General features: G+C 37.0%; 1 protein-coding gene across 1 annotated transcript in view; it reads right to left on the minus strand.

Moving 5' to 3' along the window:
- Window positions 1-1,410: 1,410 nt before the first annotated feature.
- The window catches only part of LOC149203505 (protein MEI2-like 4), a 53,819-nt gene continuing 33,901 nt past the window's right edge, over window positions 1,411-21,328 (minus strand). The window contains 13 exon segments of the mRNA XM_089403472.1: window positions 1,411-2,281; window positions 2,401-2,580; window positions 3,000-3,068; window positions 3,283-3,367; window positions 3,490-4,210; window positions 4,346-4,488; window positions 4,490-4,787; window positions 4,979-5,070; window positions 5,449-5,597; window positions 5,793-5,909; window positions 6,983-7,141; window positions 7,353-7,792; window positions 8,215-8,586. Of these exon segments, the coding sequence (XP_089259598.1) occupies window positions 2,120-2,281; window positions 2,401-2,580; window positions 3,000-3,068; window positions 3,283-3,367; window positions 3,490-4,210; window positions 4,346-4,488; window positions 4,490-4,787; window positions 4,979-5,070; window positions 5,449-5,597; window positions 5,793-5,909; window positions 6,983-7,141; window positions 7,353-7,792; window positions 8,215-8,586 (2,987 nt within the window). The 3' untranslated portion in view covers window positions 1,411-2,119.

The following is a 21,328-nucleotide window of genomic DNA, read 5'->3' on the forward strand; positions in this document are numbered from 1 at the left end:
TTCGACAAATATCACCAAACACTCTACAAAGAATGCTCAATGGCCTTCTAACTTTTTTTCACAATCTTGGAAGACATATGACCATAGAGAGGACATGTACTAAGCCCCATCCAGCCACAAAAATAACCCCCACTGAAAAGCTAGCCCACAAGCTGAAACGATGGTGTATTGCAACCTCTAGTTGCAACAATAACCTAGGTGTTTGACCTACATATTCTTTATTTGGTGTCTAATGACTGGTGTTTTGGTTAGTAGACACATTGGATCCTCCTCATGGCAACAATTTATATATCAATACATGATTTTGTGGTGATGTTTCTGGAAAGACATGCATGTCTTCTGTTATCAATGTTTTGGACCAATTATGCAAGGTCCATCTTCAAGGTGGAACGATCAATAAAGCAAAAGACTGCAGGTAATTAATGCCCACCTGTAAACAACTATTGCATATAGGGGATTATTTAATCTAAATGTTAAATGACTTTTGGTGGTGCCCTATCACCCACATTTAAACAAAACAAAAAAATCTACATATTGCTTTATTAATAAAAATCTCATAAATCAATTTTTAAAAAATTTAACCTTGCCAGTCACACATGACTAGCAACCAACTCACATCACCATATCTCTTCGTTACAGAAAATATCTAGCCAAGTCATATCATCATGTCTCTTCATTTATAGAAATCTTTGCCGTTGCTCTTTGATAAATTCTGAAGTACATATAAAGAAACATATACTCAATCTGTGGACTAGTGGTAGATCAGTATGAGTTTACCACCATTGGGCAAGGGTCAATTCCCAACACATTCCGTATGGCTCCTAATAAATGGACCTCACTCCTGCCAAATATATTGGTTTAGTCTGCTGATAAAATATTTCAAATTAGGCAGGAGCCCAGAATCAAACTAAAGGAAAGGTTCCCTTCAAATCAAACACCACTTGACTGGCCTACCATAAAACACCAGCAAAACAATTTATGCTGCCAAAAGTGGAAGAACCCAGAATCAAACTAAAGGAAAGGTTCCCTTGAAAATGACAAGAATCACCACCACTTGACTTGCCTACCCTAAAATTCCAGGCAAACAATTATTCTGCCAAAAGTGGAAATTCTGTGTATATGCGAGTGTGAAATAGACAAGTACCAAGGGAAAACCCATCAAAACCATCCTATCTCAATTCCACAAGTCGTAAAACCAAAGGATTAAATGAGTCATTTACAACTAGACAATAGACAAGTACCAAGGGAAAACCCATCAAAACCATCCTATCTCAATTCCACAAGTCGTAAAACCAAAGGATTAAATGAGTCATTTACAACTAGACAACATAAATGCCGATGCCAAAGCCAGTTCAAACCTCCTCTAATTCAAAATTTATCCATGGTTCCATGTAATACAAACTCAATACCTGTCACAAATAATCATCATCAATGGACCTGTATAATAAAGGTAAAAATGTTGCAGAGTCAAAATAGGACTTCAGTTATCAACTCCGTATGACCAAAATATTATCGCCAATATACATGGCAGTGTCCTTGGAAGGCAGAACAAATTGTTCAAACTCAGCTCTCATGTACATTTCATGATGCGCCACAGGCTGTCAGCTAAAATAAAAGCCACAGGTGCCCTTTAGGCTGTTGAATAGCCTGGATTATAGTTGCTGCTCAAGCAAATAACTACACTCAAAATATCATTTTTACAGATCTCCGCACATTTCATGATGCGCCACAGGCTGTCAGCTAAAATAAAGGCCACAGGTGCCCTTTAGGCTGTTGAATAGCCTGGATTATAGTTGCTGCTCAAGCAAATAACTACACTCAAAATATCATTTTTACAGATCTCCGCAGAAGCAGTTTTGGCTTTGCACTTGGATGGTGCCAAGATAGTTAATAGTCCAAAAACAACTTCTTATGTTGTTATGCAATGAAGAAAACAAAATGTCCAGGGTTTCGCCCAACAACCAATCCAAAGGCAATAGTGGGATTGGCTCTACCCCTCAGACCTGATAGATGTTTTAAACTAGTTAAATTAATAACAGCTAACTTACTCTTGCCAAATGAACTATAGAGGAACTAGGTATCAGCTTCAAATCATAGCCAGATAAAGTAGAAATTTTTTTCATTCCCCATCCTTTTCAAGAGAATAAATGGAAGGCTCCATGCCATTACTGCAGTCATCCCCGTTTCCACTGTTTGAAGGACTACCTTGATGACTTCCAGAATTATTAGTACGACTTTTGCCAGGTCTTGTACGCACATTGACTCCAACAGGAAATGGCTCCTAGAAGGACCACATGTGAAGGTAAAAGATTTGAGATAATTACATACAACAGGCATGATCCTACTACATGATTGTTGAAATATACAACTTTTCATTTGGCACATAACTAATTGGCTCACCTGATCACCTACATTTGGACCCTCTGAATGAAAAATAATGGGGCGACATCGTTTGTCTTCATTCATTAAGCTTGAATTCTGGAAGTGTGCAATGAGAGCAGATTTACCCTGAATTCGAGCATATGCAAGAGAAGCAACCTTTTCACTGTTGAACTTTTCCCATTTCTTACCATTGAATGCCTGCAAGGAAAGGTTGCATTACCTCAGTACACAATTTTCGTTTTTGAAATATGTTTTGATTTATCTATTAAATATCCAGGTTACATAGAGCATATTACAAAAAAAGAGTGCGGGGCAGGTAAGCCACCACCATAAGCCACTAAAGTGTGGTCACATAAATAAATCCCCCACTAATCACATTTCCTGGATATTCAAAATCAAACAAAACCAGCCTTCAGCCACCAAAACTGTACATTTATGAATAGCTGTCTGGAAAGTTAAAGCTTCAAAGTGCAAGCCATAGCAAAGCATACAATAATAATACATAAAATTATATAGTATATAGTTATATCATTCTCTAACGCACTCAATCAAGCAAAACTGTGCTTCAACTGTTTCAAATGAAAAGTTTAGAGAATAGGAAACACAAGAAATGTAACCTGGAAGAATGGTACGATATGTAAAGGATCGATCATATTGATAAAGGAGTAGCCAACATTACACTTATTCTGCATCACAAGAAGTAGGGAAAATAATCAGGACAAACCCAAGGATGTGACTGCAGATTACATATCATCTGTACTTGACAGTATTCTGGATAATAAACCACAATAACACAGGATGCTGTAATCCGAACAAATTAAGGCTTCCTGAAAGAACAAAATAGATTGATTGTAAAGTCTTACCCTGAAGACAATAGGTAGGTAAATGAAATCAACTCACCTTGAAGTCAATAGGCAGGTAAATGAAATCATAAGTTCCACGGAATTGTTCATCTATAGCAGCCAAGAGCATCTTTTATGTGTACCTACAAAGAGGTTCCTTTGACTTCTTAGCTGACCCAAAATAAAATTTCAGCGAGAACATAAGATCACTAAACAGGTGGCGAAAAACACTTTCAGATATTCATATATTTAACCATTGACTCACTTGTTAGGAATGTTCTTGATCATAAGTGTTGTCCGAGTGTCTTCTCCACGTAATATTCGATCAATGTCAAGTTGATATTGTTTCCTATTATCAACTTGATTGGCATTGTTGTCAATTCTACGGCTCCTTCCACGTTCATTAGCATTCTCTAAGGATCCATGTATGGACATTGGTGACCCATTGTTAGGAAAGACGAGGCATCTTTGCTGTGGAGACATTGCTCCCAAGCTTGGAGAAGAAACAGTAGGATCTACAACACCATTGACACTCATCTGAGACATAAGAGTGTGAGTGCCAAATTGCAATGGATGCATTCCATGTGTACCACATAATCCCACAGCTCCAAGTGAGCCAGGAGAGAAAAGCGATGTTTCAGGAGACTCCCTAATATATCCATGCCTTCTGTCCAGATGTGAGAGATTGGTAATTGGAGCTGAACCAACATGGTGATGTTGTGAAGATAATGCTGCATTAATCAGATGACTGTGACTACCTGGAAAACAATGTGGCTGTGGCTGTGGCTGTGGCTGTGACTGTGGTTGTGGCCGTACATGCACACCATGTGCATATGGAGATGAAGTTGGCCACATAATTGGACTGTGTAGATGATGATGGTAGGAATTAAGATTACCCTGACCAAAGTGGTGGGCATGTAAAGGGCCATTTCCACTTGGACTAGAATGTGGATTCAACAAGGAACCATTCCCTGCTACTCCAAAAACTGCCATAAGATTTTCAAACTATAATTAAAAATTACAAGCAATATACCAGTAACTGAATCAACAATCCTCTGCTTCACCTTGGATTTGTTCTAAGCAGAAAAGAAACCAAAAAAAATCTGAAAGAATAAACTCACCACTATCATTATGATCAAAAGATAGGTTATTCATGTTATTAGAACTGACTCTATGCAAAGACCTGGATTCAATTGATTCAGCTGGCCTTGAAGCCATGGCTGCTGTCATTGCTGAAACTGCAGCAGATGGATTGTAAGAAAGAATTGATAACACCATTGGTATACTCTGGAAGTGACTGAGGATGGAAAGATGGCAATCTCTGTATCCCGGGGCTCATACAACCTACTGAATGACCAGGTTCTCCTTGAACAGCTTGACCTCCATGGTTCGAAATAGCTGCAACTCTAATAGGAGATGACAAATGGTGGGGAACACTTGATGATACCACATGCAATGAACTCTCCATAAACAAACTCGGTGGTGCATGATTACTAGAATGTAATGTCTGTATAGCTCCACTATCAATAGAACTGCTTGGCATTCCCCATTGTGTGTCAGGTCCTAGAACCATATGGAAAAACCATAAAAGTTTAGCCATGTAAGTTTAATAATATTCTCACTGATTCATATAAACACCACAATAATTAGGCAGCACCAAAGCTTAAATGAAACAACATTAATTGGCAATCATGAAACTCTGGACATTGCAAAATACTACTGCTTCAGTCTTCATGACCTAGTGAGACACAAACCAGATGGTGAATTATTTGCAGATGAAGCTCCTTGTTGCCAGTATGTGTGCACTTCTTCTTGCTCCAGCTCTTGATACAACTGCTGCATCAGGCTGTTAGCAATAAATATGGACTTTCATCAGTGTACATGGTTATCGAAAGGAACATCTCAACAATTGACAGATGATATATACACCTACAGAATAATGAATAATTATGAGCGGAAGGCACCATGTATCTTTATAAGTCATAAGAGACATGTTTACTCATCATACTCTTTACTGTAATACTCCATTTTGCTAACCTTGTTTTGTACATGGGCCAATGTATAACCATTTTTCCTGGGTACTTATTACTAAATCACAGGGAACTTGTAAAAAGGCACCTCATCTGTAGATTCATAATGAAATTGCAGAAAGAAGAAGGAAAAAATAAAATCGAAATCAATTTCAACAATGAAAAGAAATGGTAATTGTATCTGATAATACCACCGTCTAGCACCACCAGGACGACTTGGTTCTAACTTTATTCGCTTGCCAGCAATATCACTTTTGTTCAACACCTTTAGGGCTTTTTCAGCAGCCCTGACATCATAGAACTCGATAAATTTGTGGTGGCGCTTATGTGGAGTTTCTCTGATCTGTAAAAGTACCTCTAATTTAGTTAGGAAAATGAAGATTATCATTCTCACATTCACTGTCAACCTAACAATAAAGAGTTGTGAAATAATTTCTGATCTGTACTCAGCAAAAAGCAGTGCATGTTTGACATCTCTCAAAATTAACAGTCAAAAAAAACATACTTCTGGTATTCTTGGCACTCCTGGCAAGCTCACCTCTTTGATTTCACCATGGACACCAAATATTTTCCGGAGATCATCATTTGAAACAGATGGATCGAGGTTGAACACCACAAGTGTGCCTTGGTTTACATCTTTATCTGAAGGATTGTCCTGCTAGTAAGTGTAACGAAATTTCAGTGAAACTATCAGAATGACTATGGTTAATCATGAAGCATCAACTGCTTTTATATTGTTTGACAAATATTCTTACCAAATTACCTTGCAATACACAGAAAACATGAAACAAGATGCACAGTCATTCCTTGCAAAGAGAACGGAAATGAATTTTATAGGGTCTTCTGATTATTCTATGTAACATTACTTTTTCCAAAGAAATATAGTCCCTCACTCACACGCATATTAGGCGTTCCAAGTGAGGATGCTGGTACCTTGCCAGCACCCCATGGATTTCCTGCCTTTTCCCCAGCTTTTTTGAAGGAGGGTGATAGTAACTGCCCACCAAAATACCAGCTGATATCCCCAAGGGACTCAATGAGATTTGATCCTGAGACATCCATGAATTTCTGAACAAATGCATCTACCAATTGAGATAACCCTTGGGGCTACTGTAATAAGATTATTGTGGAGGTTTAAAGCAGCCACTTTTACAAGAAAACCCTTCATTTTGTCAATTAAAACAACTTTTACTAACAGGCTGCTTTAAATCAACCAGATATACAAAGGTGGACATCTGAAAAACATCCATGAACTTTCCAGCAACAGCATCTACCACTCAAGATAACCCTTTTTTTTGTTGGCTGACCCACAGGGGATTTGAACTGGTGACCTATTGCAAGGAGTGCCTTAACAGTGCACCTGTTCACCATCAATCCAAAGCCCCATGGGCACCAGTCGAGAAAACCCTTGTGGATAATGTAACAATATTATTGCGGAAGTCTAAAGCAGCCAATTTTCAAAAACAAAACCTTTCATTTTATCAAGTAAAACGACTTTCAGTAAGACTGATTTAACCAACCAGATATACATAGGTCGAAATCTGAAATTGAAAGAAAGGAATTAAATCAATTATAAAATCACCTGGGCTAGATAAAGCAGAAAATTGTTAATTATAGGCAATAGTCAAGGACAAAGGCTATGCTTGAGAATCACAACATACGCTAAAGTCAGTAATTCAGAAGGTATAATGCTTAACAGACAGAATGGAAAGCACAAGTCAAACATACCTTTGGGATTGAAAAGTGTATATCTAGCTTTCTTCGTTTCAAAGGTTTGTTCTGTAGTGCTCGCATAGCACCACGTGCTGCCCTTATGTCATAATATGATATCATGACAAATCCACGATGTTTGCACGCAGTGTAAAGTGTACGTATGGTGCCATATTGCTGAAGGGGGCACAATTGAGCAAATACAGCAAAATATATCATTAAGTGAAGCATCGCACTTTGCATGATAATAGGATATCATAAAACGTGAAAACCTAGCAAGCACTTATATCTCATAAAATAATAGCTTTCTAAGCCATATACTAAAGACGCCTACTACCAAACAGCACTCAGAAATTTAAACAGAATCATGTCGCTCAGAAATATGCACCTCAAAAAGAGCCCGCAATTCACTATCTTCAACATTGCTGTTAATATTTCTTACAAAGAGAGTTCTTGATGGGTGTTCCCCATAAGGATGCTCCCCGGCAATAGAACCATTTGATCCACCTTGCTGAGAAGTGGGAACCCCAGCAAAGACATCTAGACTTTTACAGCCATTGGAATTATCAAGAGTATCTGCTTCTAGCTCCATGCCACCACCACTGCTAAATAAATCAAAATCTTCACTTTCCTCTACCATGTTAGACTGGGCAATGCAATCGACCTCATCAACAAGACTAGACAATAATTCGTCATCATCAGGAAGAAGGTTTCCTATGGTATGCGATTCCAACTCCTCAAGTGATTGAAAAAGCTCATCCTCCTCCAATTGAGTTGTGGCAGTATCAACAAAGTGATCAGATACAGCATCATGGGATGACAAGTTCACTGCATTACAAATCAAAAGCTATCAATGGGGTCAACAACAAAAATGACAGCACGCTCAAGATACTGAATTGCACCAACAAATCCATCCTACAATTTGAACGGTGTTAATGAATCCCCACATAAAAATCATATATACAAACTTAAGAAAGGTAATGATAATGTTGAACAAAGGCTTTGTATGGAATGGGAGATTAATCATATATAAAAATGTGTATCCACATTCTGTATGTTTTAAACATATTCATAATAGCTCTTTTTGTGAGAAAAGCACTAAAGTTTCTGACTGTTGGAAAGCAGCACAGTTGATTATGGTGTACCATCCCTGAAAAGACCATAAAGAAATATTTATGCATTGCAAATTCAGTGCCTGTAAGAGAATTGCAACAGCTATGCCTTAAATGCGGAGTAAAAATTATACTTACACTTGCTCTCAAATAACTTGGAGAAGGAACTTGAAAACTGACTATTTCCACCATCAATGTTGAAAGGATCTAATTTGTCAAAAATCTTGCCAGTTAGAGAAGATGGATACGGCATGCAGGATGCTTCTCTCAGCCCCAGTGTCTGGTTGGCAACTCTCCAAGTAATAGGAGACAAACTTTTATTTAGTTCAACCCCACTAAACCTTGATTCAAAACTGGGCTTTGCTTTTGGAGCTTCCCAAAAACAGTCAGGAGAAATTCCCAGCCCTCTTGTCTGAAAAACTCCTGGTTGTTTAACAAGCTTATCTAAAGATGATGACATGTTTGGCCTGCTACCTGCCTCTGTCGACATCCTTGCATCTAATCCCAATCCTGAAAAGGAAATAGAGCTATCAGTTAAATGTCTCCATTTGATTCTCCAAGTTAACCCATGTATATTTCTTATCAATACAAATTTTTTTTTCCATGTGAACTGTTCAAAGAAAACAAAAACAGTTGAATACGCTATGACTGTTTTTGGAGGATTATATACATGCATGGCCATATTTGCATCTACTATTTAAGAACTAATCAATTTTAACTATTTACAATTATTACTTAATAAGAATGAACAGTATATGCAAATGCAGCAGCTCAAATATCGCTTGATGAGAATTTTAGCATTTAGATGACATAAAACTGAACTGACAATTGAATAGAAACAATATGAACTTCTTTCCACAGTTGAACACTAGCAAAGATTATGATAATTAAAATTATACTACAGTTCAGAGCACAGTAGATTGACTGACCATGCCCAAGGGGAACAAGAGATGACTCAATTGCAAATCGACCAAGCCAAAGTCAAAATTAGTCAGCACTAACAAATAAGAGAGAAAGGTGATCAGTCAAATTCAATACTCAAAAAAGAGATGCCCACCAAACAAAACATGTGTTCCGATCAAAGTTCTCTTTTTATAAGCAAGATCAAGGCATATTCTAGGAGAAATGTCTGATGGGGGATGTGGGGTAGCAACCAATCTTGAATCCTTAAACCACCGGCAATGTCAAAGGGAAGGACGTCCCTTAAATTCCACGCACAGTAGGATAATATTTTTATAAATATCTTCCTGAGATTGTTTTCCATGCATGGCATCATATTAGGCATCCAATCCAATCAGCAGAAGAACCCATGAATAGCAACAAGGTTTGCAAACTGAATTTCATACTAACCGGCCTCAAACTAAACCCCTACTCAACCAGATGAACAACATGGAGCTGGCTGAGTCTTTAAAGAGAACTAAAATGATAGACATGATATTTGCATAAGCTATGGGGGTGTCATCACCCTCACTAAATAGCCGCTACACATGAAAAAAAAAATATATGTATTAAGATAAGATAATATAAGATAATTACAATAACATTCAACAAATGACCACAAAAATAGGCAATGTTCCACCAAGTTTCCGGTATGAGGAGGCGAGGGAGCGGGGATACGTAGGAGCGGCCTATGCAAAAGCTCCCCACCAATTTTTAGGAAACGTGGGGGGACTTCGGGGTCTTAAAAACTTATAAATATAAAATATAAATCGATGAATCATATAACTGAAACAAATTTAAAACGAAAAGCATGATCATTGATATCATTATCATATAAATTATAATCATACATCATACATGTAAGTTTGTAACTGTACAATGTAACTACTAGTCTACTAACTTACTAACAATGCACAATGAAAATAAATTATAAAATTATAAATGTTTAAACTTTTAAACTTTAAACCATACTGATGTTCAACTTCCAACTATGAACATTGAATACTGAATATTGAAATAAAATTATAAAAGTCAAGTCTGATACATCAAGAGTCAAAAATTTTAATTTTATAGAGTCAAAATAACATAAAAACATATCAAAAGATAAATGAGCATAATTGCTCAAGGTAATCTGTTCAACAAAGGAGCAGACAGAAGGCTGCTTGGCGATGGCGGCAGCGTTCCGTTCAACAAAGGAGCAGACAGAAGGCTGCTTGGCGATGGCGGTAATGTTCAGTTCAATGAAGGAGCAAACAAAAAATGAAATGTGAAATGAACATAACGTAAAACCTTCCCGGTCGGTCAACAAATATCAAAAATTACGATTTTTTTTGTTTCATAAAAAAAATTGCGAATTTTTTCTAAGGAAACGACCCCTCAAGACCCATAAGACCCATTTCGCCTAGGAAACAACCCCTTTCAAGTTTCCTCGCGTACCTTGTCTTTTGGGAGCGTGGGGAACCAACCCCATCTCGTCCCCAAGTCCACGGAGCGCGAGGGAGCTAGGAAACTCGACCCCCAGGTGGGGGGACGAGACCCCGTGGAACACTAAAAATAGGTCAACGGGACTGAAGAGTACAACCAGTATTAATACAACATGGGAGTGCAAGCACAACTCCTTGAGATGCCAAAAATAATATAAAGAAACCTACATAAGTATAACATCAAAACATATGTATAAAACTGTGACAAAGTTACAGTATTACAAAACACTAGGCAAGTTTTAACAACTCAAGGACCTGTCAATAGAGAGAGAGTGAGAAAGAGAATTCGGACAATGAGGCTGATAATGGAAAGGTCTTCCTGAGCCTAATGACTGAGGGTGAGGGGGCGAACAAGGCTCTAGCTTGCAGTTGGAGTCCTCCAGAAACATCAAGGCGTCTGGCTGTACGATCTGGTGGGGAATGTACGAGCTAGGGATACTCCTAGGATCCTTAGTCAAAAGAAGGATTACACTACTCAAAGTTTCAACTAGGGTCCTAAACCCATCTCAATCAAATAAAAAAATATGGAACTTTGGTAATCTTAAAGGGAGACATAGGGATGCTTACAACCTCAACTAAATTGTCCATAGATGTGACGAAGGGCATGCAAAATGACTAGTAATAGTGCAAATCAACATCAATTTTATTAGTCTTACTTTAAATGTAGCCATGTTGTCAATGGGAGCTTTCCTGGTTGATGAAAGCAAGTGTTGTCACTGCCCTCACCAAGTTCCTATCCTGCAAGTGACATGTTTGCATCTCACATACTGCAGCGCCTCCACAAGGGGGAAATTTACTACAAATGGTGCCAAGTACAAGTCATGGACGAGTTTTATGGATAAATACCAATGTTACATTTATCATTATCAACAATTTATCGCCATAGGTCCAAAATTTAAATTATTGGCAATATCGGGAAAAATATCAGAAATTATCGAGAAGCTTGAAAAAATAAAAATAAAAATAATATTTTTTTCAATTATTTAACTTCTAAAACATCAACATCACCCATGGGGTGTAGAATAGACAGTGACAGGGTGAACTATTAAGACACACTCTCTGGCGAAAAGGTCACCAGTTAGAAACCCCATGGGCAAAAATCCAACCATGCTAAGGGCTGGTGTGGCCCAAGCCGGGTGCAATCCCCATGTGATTTTGACGGCTTAGATGCTCATGGGTTGCAGTTACTCAAACCACAGGTTAGGTGTGTTGGAAAATGTAACTAGTTTCGGTCTTCATAATTGTCATTGTACTCATGTCATTATGTATATCTTATGTTACAAGAAAAAGAAGAAAGAAAAATATTATTTTCAAGCATGGATTTCATGCTTCTTTTGATTGGCCATCTAGGTTAAGCATGTTCTTCATGATTCTAGGGTTTTTCATGTCATAAGAATATTTGTCATGAATCAAGAGTCAATATCATTTGTATAAGACCCTATTGGGTAAATTGTAACATGTTAAAGATATTATTTTTATGTCTAGAAAGTCAAAAATACCTCCAAAGCACAAGTTTGCCCTGCCAGTGACAAGTCAGCCTAGAAGAGGCTATTTGACCTCCACAAATGTGTATATATAGAAGCAGCGTCGACCTCATTTGTGACACATTCGATCTGCAACAATAAGAAGTTCAATTTGAAGCAAGAAACAAGAAGAAACCAAGAAGAAAAAGAAAGATCTGATTTTGGGCCTTATTCGCTCAAACGTGCGAAGGAATTAGGGTTTCTACAGCGATGCATCCCATACCCTTTTAAGCAAACTTGAACCTAAAATTGTGAATGCATTACCATTCAATCATGTTACATTAAAAAAATAGGCCTATGATACTTAAACGCATTGAGCATGTTGAATCGATGACAAAATAAAAGTTGCCAAGGGGCATCCCCCTCCATCGCATCTACTACTCATTTATCAACAAAAGCAACTCCATGTGCAATGATGTCAAGGAGGGCCAATCCCCCTTGGTCCTTCTATAGAGTTGTAATATCCTAGGCCACCAAAGCAACCCCTAGCACACTACCCTATTTTCCCAAAGAAAATTTCTACTTATCTTCTCTAGCATTTTATAGATTACTTGAGAAGGGAAAATATAAGAGGAATAGTAAATGTGCCTGGTTGCAAGGACTCTATCAACAATTATAACCTTCTTGGCACATAGAACATTGAGATGACTCCAAGCTTAAATTTTCTTTCCAAACATGGCCATTATTTACTACCACTCATTAGCAAGACAAAGTTTCATTCCGAGGAATGCCTAAATAATGATCGATTTCCCAATGTTTTATAACCTTCCATTCATGATTCAACCAATTGTCACTAATTTTTCTCGTAATCATTAAGTCCTAAACCACCTTATATTTATCTTGGGTTATATTCATTATCCTAAGTAACATACATTTAGTTATGAGGACCGTTAAAGATGATTATCGGAGGACTGTACTATATCTTGTATTATGATTTATCATGTAAAATAATAAGTTGAAATGATGATTTTGGCTGTCTTTTCGCCAATTCTTAATCTTCTTCTTATTCATGATGTCTTCAAATTGGTAGTAGACATGTATGCCTGGGCATTGACAAATGACTTATCAAGCTTTTATGGTCTTAAAGGCATACTAGTTATCCATGGAAGATATGAGAACCAAACCTTCAATGTTGGAGGTATTAAAGGGGAGCTTCAGTCTCCACCATTGTTGAAGGTTCGATATATTTCCATATGCCTGTAAGGCAGTTTGCCCAAGCACAAAAAATGGTGCCAAAAACAATGTGATGAACTAAAAATCTGGAACGAGTGAAAAATATATCTAGTTTTGGATGTGGTGATATATAAATTTTATTGTTAAGTTTGGTTGGAAAAATGTTAGTGCAAAATATTAAGATTGTTGAAGAAAGTTCTCACTAAAAAAAATGAAGAAAAGATGTGAATGCCAAAAGGTAATGCCATTGCATCTGTTGGATCTGGTTTGTCTTCAACTATATTCACATAACCTGTTTGGGAAACTGTGAAAAGAAATTTGATGAGAATTGTCAGCAATCTGAAGCCAGTCATCTTCCTAATACCTATCATGAAGATCCAAGCAAAGCATTGAGAGATTGAGATCTTCGAGCCTTGCTCTCTTTTGGTCGGTCCTATTGATAATTCTAAACTTATTTGATTGTTGACTTTGTCGTTCTTGTTGCTGGGACAGTCGCATTAAGTACATGCCTCTCATTTCCTGTATTAATATAATGCTTTTCCTATATTATATATTAAAGTTCTATTCATGATATATTGTTTGATATATGGACCATAAATACAACACCATATGATTACTGAGAAGTTTGACAAATTCAGAAATGGTTGCTGTAGAAGGGCTTCTCTATCGATGCCAATGTGATAGAATTTACACAATTTTGTAACCACATTTTTAACAAGGACAGGCCAGTCGACCCATTCGAATCCAAGAAGAAGAAAAGGATGGCTCCCTCTGATTGATTAAAAAGACTACTGCATGAAAATGCTCACAGAGTGGGAATGCGCTCAATAGTGGATTCTTCCATTGTAATGATGAGCAACAATCACTGAGGAGAATTCTACACATTAACAGATTTTCAGCTATGTTAGAGATGGCAGAATGAAACACAGATAGCTAGAGCTTTTTTTAATCCCATCTGTTGTGGCTTGTAGTTTTAGATGAATTATACCCAATCATTGTTCTCGGCAGATAACATTGGCAGTGTTCAGAAGGGTGTCATTCTATTTTTTGGTCAATCTCTGCAATTATTTGGTTTGATGATTCACTTTTCTTTTATAGATATCCACCGTGGTTGAAAAGAACAAAATGCATTGTTGGCTTACAATTCTAACCATCAATAAAGGAATCACCATTGTCCTTAGGCGTTTCTGCAAATGTATGTAAAAGGTATGCATGAAAGGGGTTTGCATTGCAATGTGAAAACTGCAAGTTTGGCAGCCATTCAATAGTTGTGGGGATCATCTCCATTCAATGAGTTACAGTAAATGATCAATCTTTGATTGAGATGCACATGCAGACACTAAGAGCACTTATTGTCTGTGCATAAACTCTAGCATTGAATGTGACAGAGAACTTAGTGATTTCTCACATCACTAGCACATCTAGCAACATCATAGGCTGAGAAGAGATGCCTGAACGACAGAAGTTAAGGAATGTGAAGTATGGACAAAGTACTTGAACAAGTGGGCTGAAAAAGAGTGCAACGCATCATTTTCCAAGACAGGAAAAGATCACTGTCTTCTGATTATGAATTGGAGAATAGCTAAGGATCTTGTTGGTGTTGCAGTAAATAAAGCTTGAGAATAGTATTAAGTGATACAATAGTTGCACAATCTTGTGTATTCTCTACGTTTTATATTGCAAAACAACATGAGTTAGCTATGGGATACAGATCAGCTATGAGAAGAACAAGCACACACTCTATGAGGTTTTTTTCTACTTGTTTATGCCACATTTGGAAAAGTGATGAACATTTGCTGTTTATATTGAAAGGTGCTTATATCACAAGTAGAAATGAAAAAAGTGAGGGAAAGATGTAAGCCTTTCATATTATAATTAATGTTACTATGGGAAGTAAACGAAGCATTTGAACGTGGAAGACTTAATAATGGGAATTTCTAATCATTCTTATGACTTGGGAATTTTTCAAAGGCATTATTGATAATCACTTTTTGTTTAATTTTGAGGTTGTTCTCCAGAGGCAATATTCAATATCACTTTCAAAGTAAATCTGGATGCCATGACTTGGTACTTACACCCTTTAAGGAAATATCTGAAAGTGTCCATGGGTACTTTTATCATTCTTAAGGTGTGTGGAGAATGACTGTTTGTCTCTTTAACTCCAACCTTGATTAAACAAATTAGCATTTTGAGGCATTGTTAAAAAATCTTGTAAAAGGGTGATAACATATATTTTTTTGTGTAAAGAAGTTATAAGGATCAGAGTTCATAAAGGTGTTATAAGTAGGACTAAATTGAACAGTTTTGTAAAATGGTGTTATTAGGTAATTACTTAATTTTTCCCATAATTTTAAAGGGGTTATAAGGTGTGGGATTGATGATCTAGGAGGATCTAGAAACTTAATAAAAGGGAATTTTTGGATTGCGTCCTAAATTTAATAAGTGGTATTAGGATCTTTGTGTGTGAGATCTAACGGCTATTGGTGTTTGTGTATTATGATTGCTATATTTTGCAAAGATGCACATGCACATAACATAATACTATAAATTCTAAGGCAAGTACAGGAATAAAGCAATATAATGTCAAAGCAATAAGCAAAGGAAAGCAACCATTTGCACTTGGAGACAAATTTGCTTATAACTTTGAAGGTATTCCACATTATAAGGTCATCTGCAATATTTCGTCCATAAATTCTTTCAATATCTTTTCATCAATTCTTTGACTCAATTCTAGGAGCTTGAGTCTCTAGGAGTCATACTTTGGGTTAGAATTGCAAGAAGCCCTTATGAAGTCTTGAAGGTCCAACAAAATTGGCATGTTTGTCACCCTTTGGAATTTGTATTTGCGTCATTTGATCTGGCCTGAAATTGAATTGGGTATCAAAGTGTCTGGCATTTTTTTAATTTGTGACGCTGATTTTCATTGCAACATATTGTTTTTGGCATTGTAACACTTGACAAACTTATTTGGATCAAGATGGCAAGTATTGAAGACTTGTTCAGTCTTCTAAGCACTCTAGTTCACACTGCACAAGGATCAACTATTCAAATCAGTAAAACTTCACTAAATCATGTTGCTACATGTATGCACATCATGCACAAAAAGATTGATCCACTTTAAATTCAAAACAGGTTATTAACAGGTGAGTTAAGACATATTCAAATCAAGATATATTCAACATTCCACTCCTATTTTTGAATCCTTCACAGGTTCTTTTGGATTAGTAGTTGCTGACAACAAATCAGCAGTTGTTGACACTGAACATGAACACCTCCAACAACATAAAGTGTGAGATGATATGGATGACATCGGTAAAGAAACTAAGGATAAGAAAAGCATTGTTAGACCTTGGAAAGAGTTGCAGTTCAAGAGGAGCAAATTTGGCTTAGCATATAAAATGAATAAGTCCCACTTCTTTCATATTCCTAACTACTCCAAACCTATTACATTTGTGACTGCGAGGTTTCTTGATGCTGATTTGCAGAGGCATATTGTTGATGTGAATAAGTTGGATGAAGCACCAGAACTTGAGGATCATGATACAGAAGAAGAGGATAAGGATGATGATGATAGATTCAAGATTTGGTGACGTCAACACTGATCACTTGCATAGAGTTTTGGATTGGTCAATTTGACCTTTAGCACTTGATATTGATTAGGAATTTCAAGAGTTTGATGATAGTTTGTGGATTATATTTTGATGAATTTTCAAAATATTGGTATGGATGGATGGTTTGCCAGATTTTGGGATTTGAGATAAGAAACAAGACACATCCAATTGGGAGCTCGTGTTCATATCCCATGTATCTGACATGGGCATGCTAAGACATGTATTTGATACGTGTTTGGCATGTGTCCCAAAATAGGACACGTGCACTAGACATGTCCTGTATGTTTGATTCTAAAAAAGTTTTTTCATTGCTATTTTTTCACTTTCAACTGTTTAAGAAAAGAACTCTCAAAATCTCTAATTGTGCAGGTGAAAAATAAAATTGAGATTTGAAGGGATTCCAAGAGTCTTTTAAATGTTCTAGTTCTTATAAAATTGGATCTTCATTTCTATATTTCATTTTTGTATATATATATATATATATATAAACTAAAGTGTGACCCTCGTGCCCTATTTCTAGGGTCAACATGTCTTGTTTCAAATATTCATATTTTCGTGTCCCATGTCCTCATTTCATGTGACTTAGAATTTGAGGATTCAGTCACTTGCATGATTATTTGACACCTTAATTGACAATTTAGTTTTAGGATTTACAGCAGTACCAACAATTCACCTGGTTAACTTCTCAACGATTTTTGCTGAGATTTCGAATCAATCAAAGGTTTTCATACACAAGTTTTTAACTTTTTACAGGATACAAGATTGGAACGTTGATTATTGGCAGTTTTTTATGTGAACACATTTGTTCACTTGATAGCCTTCACAATTCACATGTAAAGCCCTTTGACCTTGCAGACAACAGATGATTCCACTACATTTTGGCTTGGCACATTGGATTATTGGGCATTTTCATGATTTGAGATATGTATGGCTTACAGCCAAAGTCACTTCTCATGAGAGTTTACAGTCATCAATTTTGGGTTCATATCTGTGAACAATTTAGAGCTTATCTAGGTCATTTGTTGCATAATCAGTTTTCCAAATCTGGTATTTGGCATCCACTTTTGGCAATTTTTCAAGTGGATCTTCATCAAAATTCATGAGATTTTAGACCATGGGTATCAGGTTGAAAATTCAGATGTGTTACCAGCATTGACACTAGCCTTTGTTACCTAGTTGGTACTCTTGTACGGATACATGATGGGGGGGTTGGGTTGCTAGCAATTTTGCTTAGAATCATTAAATTCTAAACTACCTTATATTTAACTTGGGATATATTCATTATCCTAAGTAACATACACTAGTTATATGGACCATTAAAGGTGGTTATCAGAGGAATGTACTATATATACTATATCTTGTATTATCATGAGATAATAAGTTCAGATGATGATTTTGACTTTTTGCTTTTTCACCAATTTTAATCATATCGTTCTTCATGATATCTTCCACTAAGGAGGGGTCATCCTAGCCAATAAGGAAGAACTATGTTTTTACCTCACTTTAACTACTCCAACGACTTCTACCAGTGTGTCCAAGAAAATAATAGTACCCTCCACAAATTATTAGGTCAACGTGTGTGTTGGAGTCTAGTTATTCGCAAAAAGAACATTCAGAAGCTGGTTGCCACCGTGTAAAGAAATTCCTCTTACTTGCCCTTACAACCTCCAACAAATAGCCCAAAGCATTTGTGCCAACCATGTAGAGATAAGGGGCAATAAAGTAGCCATGTCAAATAGACCATTGCAAAATAATAGGATCAAAAGTACACCATTCACACTAACCCTTACCAAGGCCCACAAACAAAGGGTCTCCACTGATTGATGATAAAAGGAACCAAACCCCAACCAATCCAACATGTTAAGGATGATTGCCCTAGTCATAGCCCTTATCAAGATCATTTTTTAAAAAGCTTTTTAACAAGTCTCCAAAGCACACTTTGACCTTTGCAATTATAAGATTATCAAAAATAAGTGTGCCCTTGATCTGCCATTGCCCCATACAATGCATCCAACATTTAATAGTAGGTTGGTTTAGCCTTACAATCCTCTTCTTAAGAAGAGCACAGCTTGACCTAAACCTCCAATTGATAGACCACAGTTTAGTGCATTCACACAATCTCACAAGATTGTTGGTAACGCCACCCAACACACTAGGAATTTAATTCAATTCAATTCCTACTATAGCCTAAGCATTTTACACTTGAGCCAGTGCGCAAAAATGATGGGTGACGATTATCAATCACCAGCATGTGAAACTTATCCCTTGCCAAAATCACCAAACTAGCATTGATCACACAAGATCCTTTTGTTGCTAGTGCATCAACCAACTACCTATGACATGGCTGTGACAACGCAACGTGCCACATTTGCACATCACAAACTAAAGGAGCCGCACAATGATGCGTTGAATAATGAAAGTGAATCAAATCAACCTAGGAATGTGTCAATGATCAAGTTTGACCAAGTCAGCACACAACATGATCAACCTAAATTTAGGGAACAATGCAATAATCATCCTTGTTAGTCAGGCATGAGGTTGAACAATGGGAACTTCTTTGACTAATCATTTCATCATCCATTTCTTTTGTATAATATGTACAATGTATGCATGTAAAATCTCTCCACGATGTGTTTAGCCAACCTTCTACCTTTGTACCTTTGAAAGATCAAATTCATAATCATCCCATACACAATACAGCATACAACAGTTCCACAATGTTACAATTTTTGCTTAAATTTGGTACTAACTTTGTATTGGCAATATACTATAAAGATTGAGCAATTTTTTGGCAATTATGTGCTTAAATCTTACCTAATTGCAGTGTCTTCAATCTATAACTAATTTTGCATACACAGATCAGTGTAAGTATTATTTGTTAAGTGCCAAACTAAAAGGTAAGTGACCAGTCTAAAAAGCAGGCATGTTAGCTAGTTCCTCCATATAATAAGAATTTAAAAATGGGAACACCATATATCTATATATATATATTGAACGTCAAGCAAGGGGAACACACACATTCTGAATTATGAAATACATAATTTTTATAAGTTGGTAACTATTACTTCTCAACTTGAAATTGTGATAGTACACTAGAATGTATATTTTTGGTGTTCCCAACTGAGAAGAAGCATTCTTTTTCTTCATAAATGTTATCAAAATTGCTGCATACAAACCCATTCAACATACTTACATCCACAAGATAGCCAAATTTGTTTTTGTTAATTTTAGGCAACAATGGTATGTTCTATGCTTTAGAGCAATTTTACTTCAATTTCTTTATTAGCCCAATATCAATATCCAGTTTAGCAATCACATCAACATGATAGTAAAATGCAGATAGAACATAAACATAAACAGTAGAAGATAAGCCAAGACAAGAGGACACAAGATGTGGCACCAACTAGGGACAAACCCCAATGTGGAAATACCCTTGATCAATTCTTCTTTTAGTCTTCAATAGTAGAGCAGAGAGAGATAGTACAATTTACAAATTCTGATAATTTATAACAGCAGCAAAAGAGCCCTAACCAAAAAAGTCAACGCTGGTCAACAGGGAAAATTTCTTCCTCAATTCAGCTCAGTCAAACCCAATCAACTTCGGCCTCCAACAGCAAGTCCAATCAGCCCAAAACAGTCCAAAAAATTCCAGTCAAAACTGGTCAACAAAAGTCAACCATGCACCAACCCTAGCCACAGTCAACGCTGGTCAAACAGTCAACAGATTGCCTCGATTTCGGTGCCCATAAATGCTGTCTGCTTGACAGAATTCCTCCACCCAAAATTGCAGCAAAATAGGTCAACGCAGCCCAAAAACAGCCTCTGAAAATTTGGTCAAACCTGGTCAACACTGAAACAGAAAAAGTAGTCCTTTCCTTCGCACGTGTGGAGAGAGAAGCTGCCAGAAATCCGTACCCAATCAGATGAGGAGAGAGAGAGATGTGTGAAGATGAGTGTGTCCAAATGAGGATGAGGCATCATGTATTTATAGGATAACGTTGAAGATGAAAAGACGTGACTGTTGGGCTTTTGAGCCTACATGAGTTTGCTGGCCGACATTGACAATTTGTCCATAATCAAAATAAATTCGTAACTTCATTTGTACATGTCAGAATTAGATGATCTTTGGATCAATCCTACACCATTCGGATAGAGGAATCCAAGAAAAATATCAGCTGTCATAAATAAGATGACCCATGTGGAGTTTGGCCCTAGTTGCCAATTTTAACACTCCCTCTCAACTAGGGAGAACTCCACCTGCTAATCCATCTGCCAGTCTGTACTATCTCTGCCATCCATGCACTGCTCTGGTCTGCTCTGCTGAACTATGAAGAAGAAGAAGTGATCGAGAATGTATCATACCATTCTCTACTGACCCGAAGTCAATCCCAGTCAAAAGAGAGTGTCTCATACCACTCTTATTGACCCGAAGTCAGTTCCAATCAAGAGAGAGTGTCTCGTACCACTCTTACTGACCCGAAGTCAGTTCCAATTGATCCCATATCAATATCGGACATCCTAG

Source organism: Pinus tabuliformis, chromosome 2_1 (genome assembly GCF_031772625.1).
Source record: "Pinus tabuliformis cultivar Carrire ecotype Pingquan chromosome 2_1, CPIR1, whole genome shotgun sequence".
Lineage (NCBI taxonomy): Eukaryota > Viridiplantae > Streptophyta > Pinopsida > Pinales > Pinaceae > Pinus > Pinus tabuliformis.